This window comes from Chiloscyllium plagiosum, unplaced genomic scaffold (assembly GCF_037043375.1).
Source record: "Chiloscyllium plagiosum isolate Xiang-an unplaced genomic scaffold, Cpla_swu_hap1 HiC_scaffold_43, whole genome shotgun sequence".
NCBI lineage: Eukaryota > Metazoa > Chordata > Chondrichthyes > Orectolobiformes > Hemiscylliidae > Chiloscyllium > Chiloscyllium plagiosum.
Window position 1 is genome coordinate 17,727,595 of NW_028270181.1, and position 24,230 is coordinate 17,751,824.

Below are 24,230 nucleotides of genomic sequence, written 5' to 3' on the forward strand. Positions count from 1 at the left end.
TTATGTCATCATGGGGATCAGTTCAGTTTGTATTTCCTGATGTCTTTGCTAACTTTAATGTTTACTGTTTCAACTGAATGATTTCTTATTCTGCTGTCTTAATATTGGTGAAATGTAGTTTCAGGTTCATTATTGATCTAATTTGTTTTCTTTCTGTTTCCATACTTTTCATATCTTGTTACTAATCTTTTATTTCTTACATGAAGACATATTTCAACCCAGCACGTCTTAATTATGATGCCCGAAGTCACACTCCATCTTTTCTCCCATACTTGTTAGGATCTTGATGGTCATTTAATGTTGTCATGACCAGAAATATTGGAAGAGTTCTGCATGTGGTCTGAGCAGCATTGTACAGCTTTACCATGACTTAGGACTGTTTGAATTCCAATTAATACTACAGTTTAACTTTGTATCGTACTTGTTTATTGCAATTCCATCTCAATGTTTACACACAACTCATCATAGCAGATCTTTCAACTGCTCAGAACAATTTCTATTCCACACATGAAATAGTTGTGCCCATTTTTACCTTGCTTTGCTTCTCATCCTAAAAAGTTTCATTTTTCACTGATCAAACCACCAGTAACTATTATGCTTCCTGCAAAATCATTCAGCCTCCTGATTTTTTTCCTTCTATGTAACTTGATGTCATCTGTGCATTTCAATGGTTTGCGACAAAGTTGTAATTCCAAGTTACTCAGGTGCACCTGTCATAAGGGCCACATCACATAGAAAAAAGGGGATCCTCTTCTCCCTTCCCTTTGGATGTATTGGCATTCTTACCCTCATTGCCCTTCGGCCCCAGCATCTTCACTTTCCCTGACATCAGCTCATTTCCCTCCTAAGCTGTAAAACTTGCATGTGCTTTGGCTCAAATTGAACCTTCAATTTCAGCCATCCAGAAGCATAGGGAAGAGATGAATAAAAGTAGTAGTATTATTGAAGGAAGTATCTCAGTACAAAAATAACAGTGTGCTATCTTGCCTAAATCATAGGTCAGTTAGTTCAGTTGATTTGCAGTGCAGAGTAATGCCAACAGCAAGGGTTCAGTTCCTGCTTTGGCTGACCTTACCATGAAAAGCTCTCCTCCTCGACCCCTCTCCTTGCTTGAGGTTTTGTGACCCTCTGCTTAAATCACCATCAGTCATCTTTGAAATGAGAGAGCAGCCCTTTCACCAGGCAGAACTATAGCAACTTTACCTTTTGAATCCAATTCATGAACATGGATTGAAATGTTGGCAGTTTAAACTTCATGTTGAAAATTGTAAACAAAGTGTTGGTTGATTCATGGTAGTAAGTGGTCAGACAAGTCACGTAACCAGTATGTTGTTGACAGTGATGGCTGTCAATGAGGTGATCTCGGAAGCTAGTTTCATGGTGTTTGCAGAGATATGAATACCTGATTTGAAAACCTTTTCAGCATCCAAAGTTGAGAAATTTAAGGATAGGATTCCAGAGCTTCTGGACCAGGTGGTTGAAGTTATGGCTGCCGAAAATCCTAAGGGATGCATTAGTCGGATTTGTAAGGACACAATGTTAGAGGACTGAAGAAGGTAATTATGAGGGCATTGAGATATCAACCTACATGCTGGCCCATTATTGTGCAGATGGGTGTCACATGCAAATTCCACATTAGGAGAATGTGCTTCCTTTCTTCATATTGCTTTGCTGATATTCAAGGGTACTTTGCAGGTCCCTATGTATCCCATCAATCAGTCACAGCACTTGTGCAAGCCAGCTGCGTGCTGGAAAGCAAGTGACCACCGCCTTCTCGATGACAAATGAAATATGTTTGCGAGGTTTGCATATTAGGTGATTAGGATGCAAAGAGAGAACTTTGGAGACAATGAGAAATGAAACGTTAAGGGGACTGTATCAGGGATGAAGAAACCCACTGGCAGGGACGTGCCACAACTCTGAAACTAAATCCCATGAATTGCAGGCAAAGTAAAGAATGTTACATGAATATTCAGTAGTTTTTGCTTTGGAAAGCAGTCGAATGGAAAACAAAACAAACTTGAAATAAAAAGCTTCAGTGCCAGGCTTCCAGTGAAATATTTAAGAAGGCTATAAAATCATAGCTAGAACTTGGATAATGGAAAAGTTTTAGAAGGTCTCAAAGTGATAACTGTAATAAGCATGTAAACAAAAGTTGTTAGGATTTAGAGTATTTTTCTGTAGTTCAGATGCATAACTTTGTCCTTTTTGAAAACAGAATAAAATCAGCGCAGTATGGAAGCAGGCTATTTGGCCCATTGTCCACACTGACCCTCCAAACAGCATCCACCCAAACCCACCTCCCTATCTTTATCCCCATAACTCTGCATTTCCCATGGCTCATCCACCTAGCCTGCACATCCCTGAACACAATAGGCAATTTAGCTTGTCAGTTCACCTAACCTGAACATCTTTGGATTCTGGGAGGAAACCAGAGCACCTGGTGGAAACCCATGCGGACACAGGGAGAAACTCATCAAGCCCAAAAGTATCCGTGCAGACACAAACAAAGTTCATGTTTTGAGTCTGATATCACTCTTCTTTAAAGCAGAGCTATATTGCATTTGAACTGTGAACTATCTCTCTTCACAGATGCTGCCAGACCTGATAAGTTTTGTCGGTAGTTTTGTTTTGTTTTTGAAATCCATATATATAGCTGGGATCTTCATTGAATTAAGTGCCTCTTTCAAACATCCAGAAAAGGCACTTGAGTGGCTGTGTATTGTGCTGTAAGATTCAATATCTTTGAATTTGGGAATACTTGTGTGTTCTTAATTAGTGAATAATGACCATAGAAAATTGACTAATACAAGACTTGAGACACTGCAGGAAAGTGTTTGTTCCTATTGCACATTTTACTTTCACTGCATACTCAACAGCAAATGAAAGATCAGCACTATTTTAAAGAGAAATACAGCTGCCAATTTGTAGGTAGCAAAGTTCCACAAGAAACAAAAATTATGATGTAATGCAATTTGTTACAAACATACTGAGTTTTTATTTTGGGCATCAGGTTATTTACCAGTGCAACTCCACCTTAACACTTAAATTAGGCTGATGTGACTCAAATGTCAATGAGAAAAGACAATCAAGCAGAATAGTGTCATTCAGTGTATAATTATGATTTACTGCACTCTGAAATAACCCATGAAGCTGCTTAGTTCCAGAGCATTTAGAGATCACTAGGTTGGCCTAGTTAGTGACATCTACATTCCATGGAATCAATTATTTTAAAAATTTGTAAAGTTTGCATATTATGGATTACCGTATCAAATAAATATGCAAAGCTGGAGTTTTGAAATGCATTGTAAAACTGACTGTTTTTGTTCACTATATACATTTCGGCCAAGTTCTTCTTTTTCGCCAGTGATAGAAGATTGAGTGAAACTGTTGTTATTCACCCTCAATAAATATTAGCTCCTGTCCTCTTCTGAGGAGAAAGTGAGGTCTGCAGATGCTGGAGATCAGAGCTGAAAATGTGTTGCTGGAGAAGCGCAGCAGGTCAGGCAGCATCCAGGGAACAGGAGAATCGACGTTTCGGGCATAAGCCTTAAGCATAAGGCTTATGACCGAAACATCAATTCTCCTGTTCCCTGGATGCTGTCTGACCTGCTGCGCTTCTCCAGCAACACATTTTCAGTCCTGTCCTCTTCTCCCTACCCCACACAACAATCAGCCTGTCTTTCAATTGCCTCTCCCTGAATGCATGTACCTATGTCTATGAAATAGTTTTGGCAGCCAGCCTCTGGAACATCGATAACTGGAACAGCAACAGTCAAATTGGAGACTACCACTTGTGTTCCTGGTTTAGCAATATGACTTCCCAGGTTTGCCTGCAGTCAGTCATTGAGTTACACTTGCCTGCCTTTGTCTGTCCCAAATTGGCATACAAACATCCTGAGCCCACTCAGCACTTGCTACTAAATATGTTTTGAGGGTTCAGTGTACTTTAGGCTCAGCAACTTTCCTTATCGTTTGGCTAAGCACCTAGTGAGTCCAGAGCTCTCGTGCCAGAGTCTCCTTTCCACTGTCTCTGTTGTTTCCTTAAAGGCAATGGAGTTTCTGTTCTGAAGCACTATACCTCTGCAAACCCACTTTGTCCAAACTTAGGAAACATCTGAATGAGCTTTATTGTCATACATACTCAGATGAGTAAAGTAATAAGTTTGCAAGTCGTCACTTTTGACACCATCTTGGATACAAAGCTAGGTACAGATTCTTCACCACAAGTTCTTAGGAAAAAATACAGAAAATAAAGAACTAAAAAGCCCAGCATTTCAGATTGTATGAATAAATTAGAAAATAGAGAAATACAAAGTTCAGAACGATAGTCCTTCCAACCCAATCCATGGTGGCACCTTGCCTCCAGTCCATGCCAGACATTGACCGCAGACTACACTGGCTTCAGCTCGAGGTTGTCAAGGTTGGAAGACTGCTCTGGAATCGCCCTGAGACTGAAAGTCCATGCTGAGGCTACGCCGGGCTGAAAGACCTCCTTGGGCCATTGAAAGACCATCGTGGTGGGCTGAGAGGCCGCCATACTGGGCTGCTGAGAAACCACATTTCAGGCCAGGAGACTGTCATGCCACGCTGAGAGGACATCTCACTGTGTCTGCGCTGAGGGTGGGAGTCTGATGTAAGCAAGTACTTTTCTGATACCAATTGGCTCGGAGAAAGTGACCACTGCTGATGCTGGAGAGTTAGAGTCAAAGAATGCGGCACTGGAAAAGCATAGGTCAGGCAGCATCCTAGGAGTAGGAAAGTCAATGTTTCGGGCATAAGCCCTTCATCTGAGTAAAGTCAATCAAGAAAAGATAGTTATTTGAAACTTGTGGACGTCTTATGGAAGCTTAGAAATATAGACAGGGTAACAAGGAAGTAGGTTATTCAACGCATCAGTCTATGCTGGCTCTTTAGAAAGCAATCCAGTAGATCTTGCAGTACTTCCTTGCAACATTTTTCCTTGAAATGTTTTTGTCTTTTAAAAGATATTATTGATCCTGTATCCACTGTTATAACAGACAAAATGCTAATTATTGCCCCTATGTATGATGTCACATGGCTGAACTATTTGGATTGCCTTCAGTAGGTTTGCATCCATCAATCCTCCTAATTGATATTAGTCTATACTACTGCTAATAAGTGGAAAGAGACACCTAAATGAAGTCTTTGGCAGAAGATTGCTCAAATTTGTTAAACTGTAACTGTTTCTTATGGTACTTATTATCTAGTTGCAAGATGTATGATGGTCTTGTGTGAGACATCAGCTTAGCTGACGAATGAGTACCCTTTACTGTGAGCTAGTTTGATTTCGCACATGAACACCTGGATCATTGATAAAACCCTGAACATTCTGAACATCACACTTCTGATCAAGACACTCCCATGAACCATCTTTTATATCCTAATGGGAGAAGATTTTCTAGTGATATCAATTAACCTTTTCAGGTACTAACTGCCTTAGACAGCATGCAGTGCCCCGATGCATTCCATATCCTAACCAATCACAGAAGACGGTTTTTCCTCATGTCCTTCTGGTTCTTTTTGCTCACCTTCTGAAAATCTCACCTTCTGGAAATCAACTCTGTGTAAATACTTTGAGTTTAAATACCTATGTTAAATCTCCTAATATTCTTTTCTGCTTAAAAAGCAAAATCTGCAGCTTCTAAAGTGTTGTATCAGTATTGAATACACTGCCTCATCTGGAACTGAATCACTAGGTGTTAACATGACTTCCTGACTCTTGTTCTCAATACCTACACTATATTTATAAAGCCCATAGTCTCATATGCAAGTAGCCCCAGTCTCTAATCTGTCCCCACCAAATCTCCTCTTTCACTCCCTGTAAAATTAAATCTCTTAATTTATCGCAGTGTAGGATTCATTCTCATCTTTTTCATGATGTTATGTTGCTTAAATTGCATTGATCTTCTGTTGACCAATTTATTTCATTTGGTAGCTTGTCACTTATTTGTACATGTTTTATTGTTTTTGGCACTTAACTTGCCTGCTTTAAACATTGAGCAATTTGTAAAGGACTTAGGAAATATGTCCAAGTGTCAGTGCAAACAGGCTATGTTCTCTTTACAGTATGCCTGTTTTTTTACCCATAAAAGCAGTATAAAACGATTATAAATTTTAGAAATGCTTCAGTGATTAATAAATTGTTCTTTTACTGTTGACAGGCAAACGTTCAATGTTTTTGATCAGTGCTCACCAATACAAAGACACAGAAACCTGAATCTCTCAAAAGAATATTCACAAGATGAGATGATTCTGTCAGAAAATTCTGGATTGTGGTTAACACCCGAGGAGTGTGATGGAAACTGTGGCTAATGCCAGGCATTGTGTCTTTAGCATTTCAGTGCTGAGATGGATGTTTTAAGTGATCCAACAATAACACGATCGATCATTAAGGGTGTGACAAATGCAATGTTTCAATCAGGCATTGTGCTGTCCACTTAACCATTTTGAAAAGCAGATGCTGAAAGGAATGGCTTCAGCTATATTTTTGGCATGGGTAATTTGAGTGAAATAACTTATTCTTAGCTAAATATATTATCATTATTGCTTCACCTGGTTTTTGTGTAGTGACTATATAATAAAATGTGCTTTTGAACTAGGATGTAATTGTGAAATCAAGTATTGGACTTTAAAGCTTTTGGAGATTTTTCACCAGAGGGCAGCAGTGATGTGATGCTGAATGGCTCTACAGCTTCACATTTCATATTCTGTTAACCCATTCTGCAGTGAATCAGAGCTGTGTCTTAACTTGCATAAATGGAATAGTCTGTTTTTTCTTTGGTTTTCGTTTTGTTGAACATTGACTCTATGACTTAATTATTTGCCCACAGCTAACTCACTGTTTATGAACCTTGAAAATATGCAGCTTCTTTGTTTAGAGTCATTCCAGGATAGTAATTGCTTATTCATAAATATCTTTCTAAATTGTATTTGCCGTAATGCTAACTTTGCATGCCAAAATTTCAGTTTCAAGTTTTTTCAACATAATAGCCCCCAGATTTTTTAACCACTGGGGCTTTTCTCAACTCTTGCCTGGGTCAGCCATACATTCATTAGTTGGTATGGTCAGTCCCAACAACATTACTTCTGTATGGTGCAGCACCTCGGCTGATAGAAGTAAACTAGATGAATTGCAGTTGTTAAATATCTTTGTAATCACCCTCCTCTTCTTGTAATGTTGAACATTGACAATTTTGTTTTATAATTGCTATTAAGATTGACATGCACGAGACAACATTCATTATCTGATTAGTTAAAGAAAGCACCAAAGGAGTGATTTTGATTGCACTTACAATATTTTAAGCTATCTCTTTGCAGCTTATTTATCACCTTTTTGGAATAACTCCAGCTGGAAAAATTACAAACACGAGCATTTGTTTTATTAGCTATCCTGCTATGTTTTAATGCATTTGTCAATGGGAAAAGGAGTAAGTTGGTTCACCCTTTGAGTCTCTTTTGCCATCAATGAGACCATGATTGATTTGTTACATAGTTTCCTGTATGTATCAATGCTCCATGTACCTTGATGTTTGGTTGACAGAAGCGATTCAATCTTACAACAATAAATGTTAATTTTAAATTTATCAAATACTGTTGTGGTTCTGTTCGCCGAGCTGGGAATTTGTGTTGCAGACGTTTCGTCCCCTGTCTAGGTGACATCCTCAGTGCTTGGGAGCTTCCTGTGAAGTGCTTCTGTGATGTTTCCCCCGGCACTTATAAGCACATCGATCTGGACTCAATATACCGGAACTGACAACCGGAAGCAGCAGGTACAAATACTATAAATGCCGGAGGAAACATCACAGAAGCGCTTCACAGGAGGCTCCCAAGCACTGAGGATGTCACCTAGACGGGGGATAAAACGTCTGCAGCACAAATTCCCAGCTCGGCGAACAGAACCACAACAATGAGTACCCGAGCTACAAATCTTCTCCCAAACTTTGTATCAAATACTGTTTTATGACGGAATTTTCCAAACTTAACTCAAATTGAATTCTTGCCAAGTTTGGCTGTAATTTTTTTAAAGAGCCTTTAATTCCAACTAATGGAAATCATTTCTTTTTATCCACCTATTTGTTCACATTAATACTTGGGAAACTTTGATTAAATAGCCTCTTTACTGTCTAAATTCCAGTTTATTTAATCTCTCATTATAATTTAACTGTCGAACTCAGGACATTATCCTTGTAAATCTATATTGCATTCCCTCCAAGTTACACATATTCTATCTAAAGTGTCGGATTAAGAACTGTTAACAGGTTCTAGATAGGATGTGTACACCTGATTTCCAATCCTAAGTGATTAGCCAACACTGACATTTGATTCCTTTCTATACTTCTCTCTGATATTTTCATGTGTGTATCCAGGCAGCCAAATCTTTTCACATTTCCACTGTTTCTAGCTTCGCAAAATTTACCAAGTACCTTTATTCTTTCTATTTTCGGTCCAATTTGGATGATTGCATGTTTGTTAACTTTAAAATCCATTTGTCTCAATTTTTTCCAGTCACTTGATCAAACAGTATGCCTTTGTAATTTTATACTTCCATCTGTCTTACCAACATCGACAATTCGCTTTACATCTCATCATCTCAGTTGCATATGATGAAAAATTGAGGCCACAATATGGACACCTGTAGCAAACCATTAGTCATATCCTACCACTTACAGTATCTGTCCACTGACCCTACTTTGTGTCCTTTCTGTCAGGCAAATTTCTAACCTGGTCAATAATTTTTCATTGGTTCCATAAACTTTGGGCTTCAACTAACAGTCTCATGAAAGGGTTTTTTCAGTGCCAACTGGAAGTCCATATGGATCATGTCAATAGACATTTCCCTGGCCATTACTTCAAAGAATTCAATCCACTTGAAGTAGGGTTGGGATATGTTATGTAATCTGTTGGTGTGGCTTGGCACTCAAGTATGTTATTATTGAATTAAGATTTGAATTGTGGCTAAATAATCTTATCTGCAGAAACTTTTTGAAAGTATGCTAGACCTTGGTTACTGATTCCATATGTAGCATGAACATATTTTCTTCCAGTACTGAAATTTCTGCTCAGGATTGCTTGAATTGTATTTTAGCCAACAAGACTCTTGTTGATCCTTGTACCGTCTTCCCACATGCCAAATAGTTGACTGTTTCAGTGCATTAGCCCTGCTGATTCCATGTAATACAGTTAGGGGAGGGTCGTCTTTGGCAAGTGAACTGTTATTTGTGAACATTTTGCCATTAGTTGTATTCACTGTAAATGGACTGAAATGATTATGTTTGGTGGGTTACTGATGATAGTTGTGTACTATCCTCCACTTGAAGGTTTTTTTCCATGCTGCTGGCTGAATTTTATTGGATGCACGCATTTTCAGAACTTTTGCGTTCTCTCCATGGACTGCAGTTGGGTAAATAGACTTGCCCTCCAAAAGAGATCCATTTTGTGACATTGATTTTGGATTATAAGGGTACGTGGAGTACAGTCAAGTCATTGACTTAAGTGTCCTTGACACACACGTTCAAAGTTACATTACTGGTTGTGTTTGGATTCTTGCTTTTCTATATATGCATATCATGTTAATTATTGAACGCAAGTATTCAGATAATAAGTTTAATTGTGTTGTTACACTACCTTGAGAGTTGCACATCTCTATGACTCTATGTGCAGTTATCTGTAAAATAATGGTCCTCAAAACTTGAGGTCAAGATGCATAGAGGAACTAGACTACCAGTCTCCTTTATTCATGTATGTACAATTTTTAAAAAAAATGCTCCCATGTCTTTTTTAAATCTTTGTCCTCTAACCATCAAAACATGTCCCCTTGTCTTGAAATCCCCATCTTGGGAAAAGACACCTGCTAATCACCATTATCTATACCCCTCATGATTTTAAAAATTTTTGATGTCATATATTTTAGATTCCATGTGATTGACTTTTTACCAATTAGTGTACCATGTGGAACCTTATTAAAGGCTTTACTGAAGTCCAAGTAAACATTGTCTATTGGTCCTCCCTTACCAATCATCTTGGTTACTTCCTCAAAAACTCCAGAGGTTTGTGAGACACCATTTCCCTTGCACAAAAACATGCTGACTATCCTGAATCATTCCTTGCCTCTCCAAATGCATATAAATCCTATTTTTCAGAATCACTTCTCATGACTGACCCATCGCCGAGTCAGACTCACGGGTTAATAGTTCCCAGGCTTGTCCTTGCATCCAAAGCATCCAATTACTGTAATATAATTACGTTAAGTGGTGGCATGGTGGATCAGTGGTTAGCGTTGCTGCCTCTCAGTACCCAGGGATCTGGGTTCCATTCCAGCCTTGGATGACTGTCTGTGTAGAGTCTTCACATTCTCCCCTTGTCACCGTGGTTTTCTTCGGAGTGCTGCCATTTCCTCCACAAAATGTGCGTGTTTGGTATATCAGTCATGCTAAATTGCCCATCATGTCCAGGGATGTGCAGGCTCAGTGGGTTAACTTGGGAAATGCAGGGTTACAGGGATAGGGGAGAGTGTTGATCTGGGCGGGATGCTTCTCGTAGGTGAGTGTCAACTTGATGGGCCAAATGGCCTGCTTCCAGACTGTAGGGATTTTATATTACATTATTATAACCTTTTTAAATATGTGTTCTATAAGTACTAGATATTTAAAGATGTTCATGACTTGAATTAATAATTGAATTACTGGGACCCTGGTGCTGTGAGGCGGCAGGAATGGGTGAGAGCAGGTGAACTTTTGAAGTATACTTGGAAGCTTTATTGTTGCAACATTGACAGAAGTCTGATCCTGTGCTTAATCCTGTAATTTCTGCTAAAATCATGGTGACAGAAAAAAGATTCCCAGTAGAACTTTGTGGTATGTATTTATATTCCCTTCACATGAAAAATGTGTTCACTTTTCTGATAGATTTAAATCCAAACCATCTAGTTTTGAGTTTAAAGTTAATACCAGGTGGAGCAAAGTACTTCCTTCCAATATTGTTACTCACTGCTCACATTTTCCCTCAAGTGCGTGCATATCATGTGCATTCTGCACAATTCAGAGGAGACCAAAGACTATAGAATAATGGAACTTAAAATGGCAGATGCCTTTGAAAATGAGGTGTGCAAAATGATATGCAGGGAGCAATTTGAGCAAAGATCTTGCTGTTCTTCTATAGCCAATTACCTGGTTATCAAAATATTTCTTCACAATCATCTTATAAAATTATTAGAATTTAATCAAAATGTTCTTCAAGGCCACCTGTTCCCAGTGTACGACAAAAGACTATGTGCTGCTGTGTTATCAGCAATAAAGAACAGCATTTTTAGATTAGATTAGATTCCCTACAGTGTGGAAACAGGCCCTTCGGCCCAAACAGTCCACACGGACCCTCCGAAGAGTAACCCACCCAAACCCATTTCCCCTTTGACTAATGCACCTAACACTATGGGCAATTTAGCATGTCCAATTCCCCTGACTTGCATATCTTTGAACTGTGGGAGGAAACCAGAGCACCCGGAGGAAACCCACGCAGACACGGGGAGAATGTGCAAACCCCACTCAGACAGTCGCCCGAGGCTGGAATCGAACCTGGGACCCTGGTGCTGTGAGGCAGCAGAGCTAATCACTGAGCCACCGTGCCACCCTAAAGTCTTTTCCTAAGTCTTTCCGTGGCGCAATCAATAGGAAAGCATGTCGCTCTGGCCTAGTATTCCACAAGATACAGGTACCTGGCCGTTTATCAGACACGTCATTTGAGGTTTGGCATTTTGGAATTTCGTAGAATTTGAAGAGGTGCTTATGCCCCTAGGAATTAGTGAGAAGTTGAATATTGTTAGGAAGTCAAAAGCATGTACGGTCCCTTTAAGACAGAGGGTGTTATTCTGAGCTGAGGGATTTTGACAGCTTGTGTCTGATACTAGCTAACAGAGTCACCGAGTACTGAGAACTGAAAGTATGTAACAATTGACGGTAGGGTTATTAACATTAGCTCGGATTTGGTTGAAACCAATTAATTTTAAATGTACCCAAATACCAAAAACGAATTGAACTTAGATTTGATTGTATTGACAACGTTGGTCCAAAGGGATGGTAGAAGTATTGGGATTTATAAAGAAGGGTATTTTCAAAATTGCTCAGAGCTAACCACCCATCTAACATGAACAGCTCTCAAAAAAAGGCACCATCTATTTAAAAGGTACCAAGACATGTGATAGCTAACAATACTCGCAGTAAAAGGAAAGAAGATGACAAAGGAGAAGACAGTAGATTTAGGAGGAAGAGAAAGGAAGGCTGAAGGAAGAAGAGAAGATCATCTGTGTACTTTAAGAGATTAAGCACTAGTTTACAGTTGTTATTGGAACAGCATATTAATAGAACTGGGGCCATCTCAGAGGTATTGGTTACTTAGGGGAAAGAGTGTTTGGTTTATTAATAGTTTTGTTAGTGTTCGCCGTTTGGGTTAAATAAATAAATTGTTACTTTTTATTTGTTTTATGGAAATCGTGATCTTTCATTTATTCATATGTTTTGAACAGATTATGAGGCAAGGTGATCTTCTTTGGGTGTTTTAGTTTAATTCGCAGAAGTGTTTGACCTTTGAATTAGTCAAACAATACTGTTATGACATAATGTCAAAACAAATCCAATTTGGAACCATCTTTAAAATTTGGTTGATATGTCCCTTGTACACCTTATCTTTGAAGTAGTTTCACTGCAGACTGGTACAAACTCAAAAAGTGGACTCAATAGGCTAGAGGTGACCATCAAAAATTTGAGTGACCACTAAAGGCTCAGACTTATGGTTTCTGAAACCCCGTAGAAAATGTACTGTGAGCTGGTTCATTCAGAGTCGTGTTGGGAAATTTCCTCTTTCATTTGTTTGCCTGCCTCCAAAGTCAAAAATAAATTCAATTAAAATGGACTTACTGACAACTGGTGGGTGATTTTGTTGGTAGGTAATAAATCCAGTTGTCAAAGTCAAGATCGGATTTATCTATTCTGATGTTATCGTAGTCATGTCATAAAGATCAGAAGTGCTACTTACTGAGCTGCTTTTGCTGCAGATTTAATTTTCCATGACTTCTGGCATTTCTAAACAGGGAAGTGTACATGTACGTACAAAAATAGTTCAAACAATATTTTCTTGTCAGGAAACTCATCCGTTCCATGTCAGTAGTAATAGCTTCCTGAGTTATTTCTTTGCTCAGCTTCACTGGGCACAATATTTCAGGTTACAGAAAAGCTAGGAAGAATATTGGATGTTGATGTATCTCAATAAAGTTTAGAAAACTGCAACTAAAAGCAACTGATGTGTGGAGAAATATTGCAAACTTGAAACAAACTATATATTAACATGACTGCTTCATGATCTGTGATCTATGACCTGGCCGTTTTACAAAAACAAATCAACTGTCCAATTAGGCCACAGTATGAGGAGCTGTCGAGCTGTATATTTACTGCCAGGCTGTGCAGTAAATATTCGGCTAAATAAAAAAAAGACAAAAGAACTACAGGTGATGGAAATGAGAAACAGAAATTGCAGGAAAAAGTCAGCAGATCTGGCTGCATCTATGGAGAGAAATCAGAATTAATGTTTCTATCTTATGGGAGAAGATGCCAGAACCATGTGCTTTCCCTTCGATTTGCTCCATGGAAAGCCTTACGGAAGTGTTGTTTTTTATTGCTGATAGCACAGCAGCAGGTGATCTTTTCTTATACACTGAAGAATTGGTGGCCTGGAAGAATATTTTGATTAAGTTCTAATCATTTTATAAGTTGACTGTGAAGAAAGGTTTTGATAACCAGATACATTACCACTTCCAGGTACAGTATACACAGAAATTACTGGAAAAGTTTAGCAGGTCTGGCCGCATCTGTGGAGAGAAATCAGTTTATGCTTCTGGTCCAGTGACCTTCCTTCAGAACAGTTAACTTTGCTTTCTGTCCACAGATGCTGCCTATTTTCAACAATTTTAGTTTTTTTAAATGTTTGTTTTCATTCCACTCCAGCTTGAAAATCTGTGGTTTTTAATGCAAGAAACTGTGTCTGCTGTGGACACATGAAGGAAATTTAGTCAGATTAAACATAAAATAGGCAGTGAAAAAGTTGGATGATTATTCTACCACTGTGTTCTCTCCTTATTTCTGTCTTCCTACCCTTTACCCTACTCCTGCACCTTTAACCTAACTTCCCTCCCTTCCTCCAAACCAGTTATTTGCTCTGTCTTCCTTAACACCCACCTTTTCCCATCTCTGTTTCCTCACCATCTTTTCCTCAATGCCACCTGTTCCACTGTCCCCATGTCTTCCTCCACTTCATTTTCTTCTTTCCATCAATTCAAATTTTCATCTTTTCATCTTCATCCCCACCACCCTTTCGTATTTGCTGTCTTTTCACCTATTTGAAACCATTTTCTGGAATTATAAGTACTTTGACATCAGAACATTGTTGTAGAATAGCCAAGTTGGAAAATAATGAAAGGGTCACAAATCTACTAATCAACACAAGTATCAATTAAGATAAAACAGATTTGTTGACGCTTCCAATTTCCATTAAGCAGGTGGATTTAATAAATTGAATGGACCGTGGATAAGAACTCTGATCGGGCTACACAATGGTATGGCATATTCAGCACAGTATTCAAATTAACAAGAAAATATTTCATTACACAGTACTGAATAAAATAATAATTTGCAGTTAATTCTATGATCAACTCTGACGTACAGATAAATGGCATTTAGGAGGTTGAGGTAAATATGACATGAAGAGTGAAAATGTGACCAGTGCAGGTACGACGGTCAAATGGCCACCTCCTGACTACAATCCTTCTGCGCTATAATAATTCTGTGATTAATTTTGCATTTTTTTATTCATACTGATTGGCTTCACTCTCCCAAACAATCATTTCATTCCTGTAAAAATATCTGGTCGAGCCCACTAGGGAACATGCAATTCTGGATTTGATGAGAACAGATTAAGTAGGGAGCTTAAGCTGAAGGAAGACCTTGGGGACAGTGCACATAATATGATAGAATTCAGAGGGAGACGTTGGAGTTAGATGTGATGGGATTGCAGTCGAGTGAAGATAACTGCAAAGAGCTCAGGGAGGAGTTGACCAGTGTTGATTGGAAGGACAGCTGAGCAGAGCAAGTGGTGGAGCAGCATTGGCAGGGAGTTTCTGAGTTGATTGGCAGAAATTTATCCCATGAAAGAAGAAACAGACTAAGGGCAGGATGAGACAATCGTGGCTGACCAGGGAAGTCAGAGACAGCAGAAAAGCAAAAGAAGCAGCATACAAGGTGGTGAAGATTTGTGGGAAGCCAGGAGATCAGAAACCCTTTAAAAATCAGCAGAGGATAACAAAATGTAATAAGATGGGAGATGATTAAATATGAGAGAAAGCTAGTTAGTAATGTAAAAGAAGATTGCAATAATTTTTTTAGGTTTCTAAAAGATATGAGAGGTAAGAATAACATTGGGCCGCTGGAAAATAAGGCTGGAGACGTTATAATGGTGGAGGAACTGAATAGGTAGTTTGCATCAGTCTTCACTATCGAAGACGCCAGCAGCATGACAGAACTTCAAAATAGTCAGGGACAGAGATGACTTTAGTGGCCATCAAGGGGAAGAAGGTACAGGAAAAGGTACTATTTTACTCTAGTGATGGAGAGGGATAAGTGTGCACTACAGGGCAAGAGTTATAGATGGGGGCAGGGAAATTATGATGCTGTGAGGCATGACTTAGGATGTGTGGCCTGGAAAAGTAAGCTTCAAGGCAAGGGTGTAATTGATATGTGGAGCTTGTTCAAGGAGCAACTATTGAGTGTCATTGATAAGTATGTGCCCGTCAGGCAGGGAGGAAAGGGTCGTGTGAGGGAGCCGTGGTTTAATAAGGAATTGGAATCCCTTGTTAAATGGAAGAGGGCGGCCTATGTAAAGATGAGGCGTGAAGGTTCAATTGGGGCGATTGAGAGTTATAAGGTAGCCAGAAAGGACCTGAAGAGAGAGCTAAGAGCAGCAAGGAGGGGACATGAAAGGTCCTTAGTTGGTAGGATTAGGGAAAACCCTAAGGCTTTCTATAGGTATGTTAGGAATAAAAGAATGACTAGGGTAGGAATAGGTCCAGTCAAGGATAGTAGTGGGAAGTTGCGTGTGGAGGCTGAAGAGATTGGGGAGACACTGAATGAATACTTTTCGTCAGTATTCAATCAGGAACAGGACATTGTTGTCAATGTGAGTACTGAGCCACAATTAAGTAGAATGGATGGCTTTGAGGTATGTAGAGAAGAGGTGTTGGAAATTCTGGAAAGGGTGAAAATAGATAAGTCCCCTGGGCCTGATGGCATTTATCCTAGGATTCTCTGGGAAGCAAGGGAGGAGATTGCAGAGCCATTGGCCTTGATTTTTATGTCCTCGTTGTCTACAGGAGTAGTGCCAGAAGATTGGAGGCTAGCAAATGTGGTTCCCTTGTTCAAGAAGGGGAGTAGGGATAACCCTAGTAACTATAGGCCGGTGAGTCTCACTTCTGTTGTGGGCAAAATCTTAGAGAGAATTGTAAGGGATAGGATTTATGAACATCTGGATAGGAATAATGTGATCAAGGATAGTCAGCATGGTTTTGTGAAGGGCAGGTCGTGCCTCACAAACCTTATTAAATTCTTTGAGAAGGTGACTAAGGAGGTGGACGAGGGGAAAGCGGTAGATGTGGTGTATATGGATTTTAGTAAGGCGTTTGATAAGGTTCCCCATGGTAGACTACTGCAAAAAATACGGAGGTATGGCATTGAGGGTGAGTTGGAGGTTTGGATTAGGAGTTGGCTGGCTGGAAGACGACAGAGGGTAGTAGTTGATGGCAAAGGTTCATTTTGGAGTGCCGTCACTCGCGGTGTTCCGCAAGGATCTGTTTTGGGACCATTGCTGTTTGTCATTTTTATAAATGACCTGGAGGAGGGGCGAGAAGGTTGGCTGAGCAAGTTTGCGGATGATACGAAAGTCGGAGGAGTTGTAGACAGTGAGGAAGGATGTGGCAGGTTACAGCGGGATATAGATAAGCTGCAGAACTGGGCAGAAAGGTGGCAAATGGAGTTCAATGTAGCTAAGTGTGAGGTGATTCACTTTGGTAAGAGTAATAAAAAGATGGGGTACTGGGCTAACGGTCGGATACTTGGTAGTGTGGAGGAGCAGAGGGATCTTGGTGTCCATGTATACAAATCTTTGAAAGTTGCCACCCAGGTAAATAGTGTGGTGAAGAAGGCATATGGCGTACTGGCTTTTATTGGTAGAGGAATTGAGTTCCGGAGTGCTGAGGTCATGTTGCAGTTGTATAAGACTCTGGTGCGGCCGCATCTGGAGTATTGTGTGCAGTTTTGGTCGCCATGCTATAGGAAGGATGTGGAGGCACTGGAACGGGTGCAGAGGAGGTTTACCAGGATGTTTCCTGGTATGGTAGAAAGATCGTATGAGGAAAGGCTGAGGCACTTGGGGTTGTTTTCATTGGAGAAAAGAAGGTTTAGGGGTGACTTGATAGAGGTGTACAAGATGATTAGGGGTTTAGATAGGGTTGACCATGAGAACCTTTTTCCATGTATGGAGTCAGCTATTACAAGGGGGCATAGCTTTAAATTAAGGGGGGGGTAGGTATAGGACAGATGTTAGGGGTAGGTTCTTTACTCAGCGAGTCATGAATTCATGGAATGCCCTGCCAGTCGCAGTGGTGGACTCTCCCTCATTATGGGCATTTAAGCGAGCATTGGATAGGCATATGGAGGATAGTGGGCTAGTGTAGGTTAGGTGGGCTTGGATCGGCGCAACATCGAGGGCCGAAGGGCCTGTACTGCGCTGTATTCTTCTATGTTCTATGTTCCATGAAAAGTTCTGATGGTGGATAAATAACCTGGTCCAGATGGACTACACCAACTGTTCTGACGAAGATAGCTGAGGAGGTGGTGATCTTTCCAGTATCTTTGGGGACAAGGACGGTCCTAAAGCACTGGAAAATGACTAATGTAACATGCCCATTTAAAAAGGGGAGAGGAGCAGAAGACAGGCAATTATAGGCCAGTTAGCTTGACTTCAGTCGTTGCTAAGATTTTTGAGTCCATTATTGAGGATGAAATTGTGGAGTACTTAGAAGTGCATGGTAAAAAAAGGAGCTGAGCAAGCACAGTTTGCTCAGCAGACAGTCGTGCCTGACAAATTTGTTAGAATTCTTTTGAGGAGGTAACAAGCAAGTTAGAGAAACGAGAGTTGGTGATTGTGATATGTCTACATTTCTGCAAGGCATTTTACAAGGTGTTGTAAGAGCACTGCTAAAAAGAAAATAAATTATAATTATTTTGACAAAAGAAAGTTAGTCGTTTTGATAGAATATCCAAGTTGGAAAGTGATGAGAGAAGGGTCACAAATCTTGCCAAAAACACAACTATCAATTAAGATTAAACAGATTTTGTTGAACTTTCAATTTTCATCAAATACGAGGACTTAATAAATTGAATGGAGTGTGGAGAAGAACTCTGATTTGAGTACACAATGGTATGACATGTTTGGCAGAAAGGGCAAGGTACTGGCATGGATAGTGGATTAATTGAATGGCAGAAGATAGTGAGTATAGGTAAAGGGCTCTAGTTCAGGATGGTACCCAGTGATGAGTAGAATTCTGCAGGGATCAGTTTTGGGACAACAATTATTCATAACTGTTAACAATCTGGATGAAGGTACAGAGGCCATTGTTGCAAAATTTGCAGATGATGCAAATATAGGTGGAGGGAAAGGTTGTGCTAAGGAAGCAAGGAGGCTGCCAAAGGATTTATACATGCTAGGAGAGTGAGCAAAGTATGGCAGGTGGAATATAACATGGAAAATATTGCAAGGAAATGCAGTTTTGTAAGAAGAATAGAGCGTGTGGGCTATTATCTAAGTAGGGAAAGACTTCAGAAATCTGAAGCACAAAGGGACTTGAGTGTCCCAGTTCAGGATTCTCTTAAAATTAACGTGCAGATTCAGTTTGCATTTGTTTTCCTCACATGTTTGCCTTCATTTCAAGAGGGCTAGAATACAAGAGTAATAATGTACTGCTGAAGTGCATAAGGCATTTGTCAGGCTGTATTTGGAATATTTTGAGCAGTTTGGACCCTATATGAGAAAGTCCAAGTTCTTGATTGTTCAAAGGATCAAGGGTTATGGGAAGAAGTGGGGAGATTGAGGTTGAGAAATGCCATCATCAAATGGTGTAGCAGGCTTGATGGACTGATTGGCTTAGTTCTGTTCTCATGTCTTATGACCTTATAACACTCACTCATCCTTATGGTAGTATATAGTGATTTGTTTTTGATTTTATTTAAGTCACCATTTTTCTTGGGGAATCAAGAAGGGCAAATGGAAAATAATGTTTTATTTTAAAAACCATTGTCGGTTCAAGGGATAAATTTAAACGACTATATAATAGTACTTAAGATGAAGGTAAACAGATGAATTTTCTCCAAGAAATTAGTTTTAACTGATGGCATTCAGAGCTGTAAGATGTGGCTGCTTAATGAATTACCAGAACAATACTGGACCTACAGCAATAAACTTAAATTTTGTATGCCAAAAAAAATCCTTTGCTATGCCAGTTGCCATTGTCACCAGTAGAAAAACAAATCTTCAAAAGTTTCTCTTATAAGTACTCTCTGTTAAGGAAAATAGAATAATATGTTGTGAGACAGTTTACTACATCAGTTGGAGCTACTTTTTGCTTGCAGGATTTAAAGCAACAAATTATGCAGATCAGGATGTTCTATCTTCATAGGGGCCAGCTCATCAGATTAAATCACACAACAATTTAGTCATAAAGTAAAGTATCCAGTGCAATTGGATACTAACTGACACCTGCATACATGGTTCACAATTTCACTTATGGAACTCCACACAACTACAACACAGAGAGCAAACAGTTTGTTCTTTCAAAAGAATTTCCGTTGTTTCAATTGTTCTGGAGCGGTTATGCAGTATAGCCTTGACTGGTGTCAAGATTAATGGTTGTAAGCTGCATACTCTGTAACTTCACTTCATACCATTTGCAAACATGCAAGTCTGGCAGAGGAAGAGAGACTGTGGCCAATCTTGAAGGCCATCTCGTCGAGCTGTACAGTTTGGACACAGACCCTTTGGTCCAACTCTTCAATGCAGACCAGATATCCTAAATTAATCTAGTCCCATTTTCCAGCATTTGGCCCATACCCTTCTAAATCCTTTCTAGTCATATAGCCATCCAGATACCTTTTAAATGTTGGAATTGTACCAGCCTCCTCCACTTCCACTGGCAGCTCATTCCAGCAATGCACCATCATCTGTGTGAAAAACATTGCCCCGTAGGAACCTGTTAAATCGTTCCCCTCTCACCTTAAACCTATACCCTCTTGTTTTGGACTCCGTTACCTGGAGGAAAAAGACCTTGGCTATTCACCTTATCTATGCCCCTCATGATTTTATAAACTTCTATAAGGTCACTCCTCAGCCTCAGAAGCTCCAAATCCTCTAACCCTGGCAACATTCTTAACTTTTTTCTGAACTCTTTCAAGTTACATAACAACCTTCCTCTAGCAAGAAGACCAGAGCTAAACACAGTACTGCAAAAGTAGCTTGACCAATGTCCTGTGCAGCCTTCCAACTTTTACACTCAATGCACTGACTAATAAAGGCAAGAATACCAAACGTTGTCTTCACTATCCTATCGACCTGCGACTCGACTTTCAAGGAACAATGAACTTGCACTGCGAGGTCGCTTTTTTTCGGCAACACTCCCCAGGTCCTTAAAATTAAGTGTGTAAGTCCTGCCCTGATTTGCCTATGCAAAATGCAGTACCTCGCACTTATATAAATTAAACTCCATCTACCACTCCTCAGCCCATCTGATCAAGATCCCATTGTACTCTGAGGTAACCTCCTTTGCTGTCCGCTACATCGCCTCATCTCCAATTTTGGTGTCACCTGCAAATTTACTAACATTCAAACCGTTTATATAAATGATAAAAAAGCAGTGGACCCAGCACTGATCACTTTGGCGCACCCCTTGATTCAACCAAGTCCAGTTTCTCATTTCTCATTACTCAAAAGTTCTCTTAAAACTACCACGAAATTGCCTTCCTTCGTTTTGCCTTTGGGAAGTGATGACCTAGTGGTATTATCACTGAACTATTAATCCAGAAACCCAGGTCACTTCTGTGAACATGGATTCAAAGCCTGTCATGGGGGTTAGTGGAATTTGAATTCAATAAAAATCTAATATAAAGTTTAATGATGACCATTGTTGCTTATTGGGGAAAATCCCACTCTGGTTCATTAAGGTCCTTTAAAGAAGGAAACTGCAATTGTTCCTTGGTCTGGTCTTCATGTAAGTCCAGACCACAGCAATGTGGTTGACTCTTAACTGCCCTCCAGGCAATTAGAGATGAGCAATAAATGCTGGTCTAGCCACCAAATGCCTTCATCCTGTGAGTGAATTTTAGAAAGCTACAAACGTAAGTGATAACACGAAATCCAAATGTAAAATCTTGTGCATTCTCTTAGTGCCTATCTTGTACTGTACCTTTCTGTCTTCGGATGCTGATTCAGAACTCCTCATACTCTGCTGGGATAGAGTTCCCGAAGCAACGTTTGGCGGCACGAGGTATATTTTCCAAGTGGCTTCCAGATTCAAGATGTCAGCTGTCTGAATTTCCATGATGACATTTTTGGTTACTACAATTAAGAGTTTACAAAAGGTCAAATTAGATTAAAGTAATATTTTGTTGCCATGTTAGGTAATTTTATAATGTACAAAACATCAGATGTGTTTTTGGCTTTTTTTAGACCTGAAGAAATCAGAGAGGCAGCCTTCTTATGGTTTTAATTTCATACCTGACTTGCTCTTTAAATTCAGTTATTTAGAAAGGTTAAAAGTGGGGTTTATTCTCTTCCACCTTGAATCGATCACCATTTTTGTGTGAAGTATTTTAGATTATATTGTTTTTGTCAAGTTGCTCAATTGTTTCAAACTTTTGTTTGAGGAATATTTGGTAAACCTCAAACAAATATAATGTGCCTTGTACGCTTGTTGATGTCCCCTTTTGTTCATGCACTCTTCCTTTCGTCATCTGAAATGAAGTGCACTTTAGGATTATAAGAGAAGCTGAGAGAGAAATTGCAAAAGCACATCTGCTAAGCAAAATATTTAATGTTTCTGACTGGGGTAAATCAAAAATTGTTTTCTTTTGAGTATTGGCTGCATTAAATGTAATAGCTATGACATTGCAGCTTCGAACCAACCAGTTCCTAAATTTGTATGCACAGTCTTGATCTGACATTGTTTAGGATTGAACAAAGCAGTGATCCCACTTTGAACAATTGCATGTAAAACTATAGTTTTTATTAATATATATAGTTTTGCTTCGGCTTTGTTTCAAATAAATTATCTCATCTTTTAATGGGATTTTTGCATTATTTTTTGTATTTGTGGGATCATGAAGTAAAGCTATTTTGAGATTTTGCAGATTTTTTTCTAAAACTTAATTTACCGAAAGAAAGAACTTGGCAATGTTTTTCAAAGCCAGTTACGGGTGTAGTTACTGTTGTTAGGTAAGTAAATGAAGCAGAAAATGTTTGAACAGCAAGATTGCATAAATGTAACCAATGCAGAACATATTAATTGTCATCTGTATCTTGATGTTCATATTTATTTGCCATCAAGCTTTCACATGCATTCAAGTTTAAAATGATAATTTTGCCACTTGTCTAACCTTTGGAATGCATGTGCAGCTATAAGTTTTATTCAAGCTTATGAAATGTCTGTGGTGACAACTTGCTCAGCAACTAATGAGAGTGAAATTCCTGTGTTACGAGCAAGTCTTGAGTGTTTACTTCTGCATCTAATTCTTTTAATCAGGTCTCTCATTCTTTTGAATTTTTTTATAGGTTTGAAGAACTTGTAAAGAAGTTCAAAGTGGAGTATTATGCTGGTGGCTCTACCCAGAATTCAGTCAAAGTGGCCCAGGTTTGTCTTTACTCAGCAGTACCAGAGATAATGACTGACTAAATTCTTTCTGATTTTTCTTCAAAGAAAATATGTTGTTCGTGTTTGAAGACACATATATGCTATATTTAATTTGCCACAATTCTAACTGATTTTAGTGTTACAGCAAAATAAGTGAGGTGACTGTGCCATCTCAGAATGTGTCTGGGAAAGCAACATAGCTTTTTTTTTGCAGGAAGAATTACTGTCGCAGCACCATAAGCTTGAGTGAAATTTGCTTGTCGTTCATTTCGCCTACTTGTATAGATCAGAAATGAAGCTTTTCTGTTTAATGGGTATAGTCAGCTGTAGTACAAGACCATAAATCCCAGAAAGGCTCAAATCCCATTCACTGAGCAGCATGAGAAAATCCCATGGGGAATTTCTTTTATTTATTACTGATAATTTTGTTTTTAGTTATTGCGTGTTTTACTGTGCTCTGAATGTGCTTAAACGTTTAATGTTGGCCATCCATCTTATTCCAAGTTATTTTTCTACAACTCACTGTTTCCAAATTGTGCCCATTCAGGTTCAGACTTCCTAGTAGACCTGACTGCAGAAGAGTCGCAACCTCAGCTGATATTTCTTCAAACCAGCAATTCTGCAAACACTGATCCTCCCATTGTTGTGATCAACGACCATACAATTAATAAAACTTGGGCCTCTCTGGTCTGTGTAGTCTGCTACTACACTAAATAATACTTTTACGCACTGGGACTTCAAAGACTCTATTCTTCAGAGAAACTGTAAAATTGCACTTATAACATTGTAGGATAAATTCAGCAATTCTATCCTTCAAATAGTGAGTTTGATGGAGCGTGTTGTAGCCCCCCTGCCATCTCCCCATTCATTTGTCACAGCCTTGTTTGGTCATTCGCTGTAGAAGCCCCCACCTTGATCATTTGCTGTTGCCCCCCTGTTAGTCATCTGTTGTAGCCCTTCTCCACTCCTGGCTGTCTGCATTTGGCATGCGCTGTAGCCTCCATCGAAGTCATAATGTGGATGTCAACATAATTTTGGGGGGCATATTTTGCTTCAACTTCAATTTAGGAAGAATGGAGTTCAATAGAAATAATCCAGTGTGCACTGTTCAGTGTTGTTCACTGTTGCCCTTCTGGGATATCTTGCTCAAGTTCAGCAGGTGAGGATATCTTCCATCCCATTCAATTATCTGAGTATGACTATCCAAACTACACAT

At 39.4% G+C, this 24,230-nt stretch overlaps 1 protein-coding gene and 1 long non-coding RNA gene across 9 annotated transcripts in view; one reads left to right on the forward strand and one right to left on the reverse strand.

Moving 5' to 3' along the window:
- The window catches only part of LOC122541855 (adenosine kinase-like), a 266,202-nt gene that overhangs the window by 85,045 nt on the left and 156,927 nt on the right, over positions 1–24,230 (forward strand). For all 8 annotated transcript variants that reach the window (XM_043678926.2, XM_043678928.2, XM_043678923.2 and 5 more), the window contains one exon: positions 22,936–23,014. In XM_043678926.2, the coding sequence (XP_043534861.1) occupies positions 22,936–23,014 (79 nt within the window). The remainder of the gene's footprint in view (positions 1–22,935; positions 23,015–24,230) is intronic.
- Positions 1–24,230, reverse strand: part of LOC148137441 (uncharacterized) — a 249,878-nt gene that overhangs the window by 48,431 nt on the left and 177,217 nt on the right. Inside the window, exon 4 of the long non-coding RNA XR_015754214.1 lies at positions 21,572–21,723. This is a non-coding gene — a long non-coding RNA (uncharacterized LOC148137441). The remainder of the gene's footprint in view (positions 1–21,571; positions 21,724–24,230) is intronic.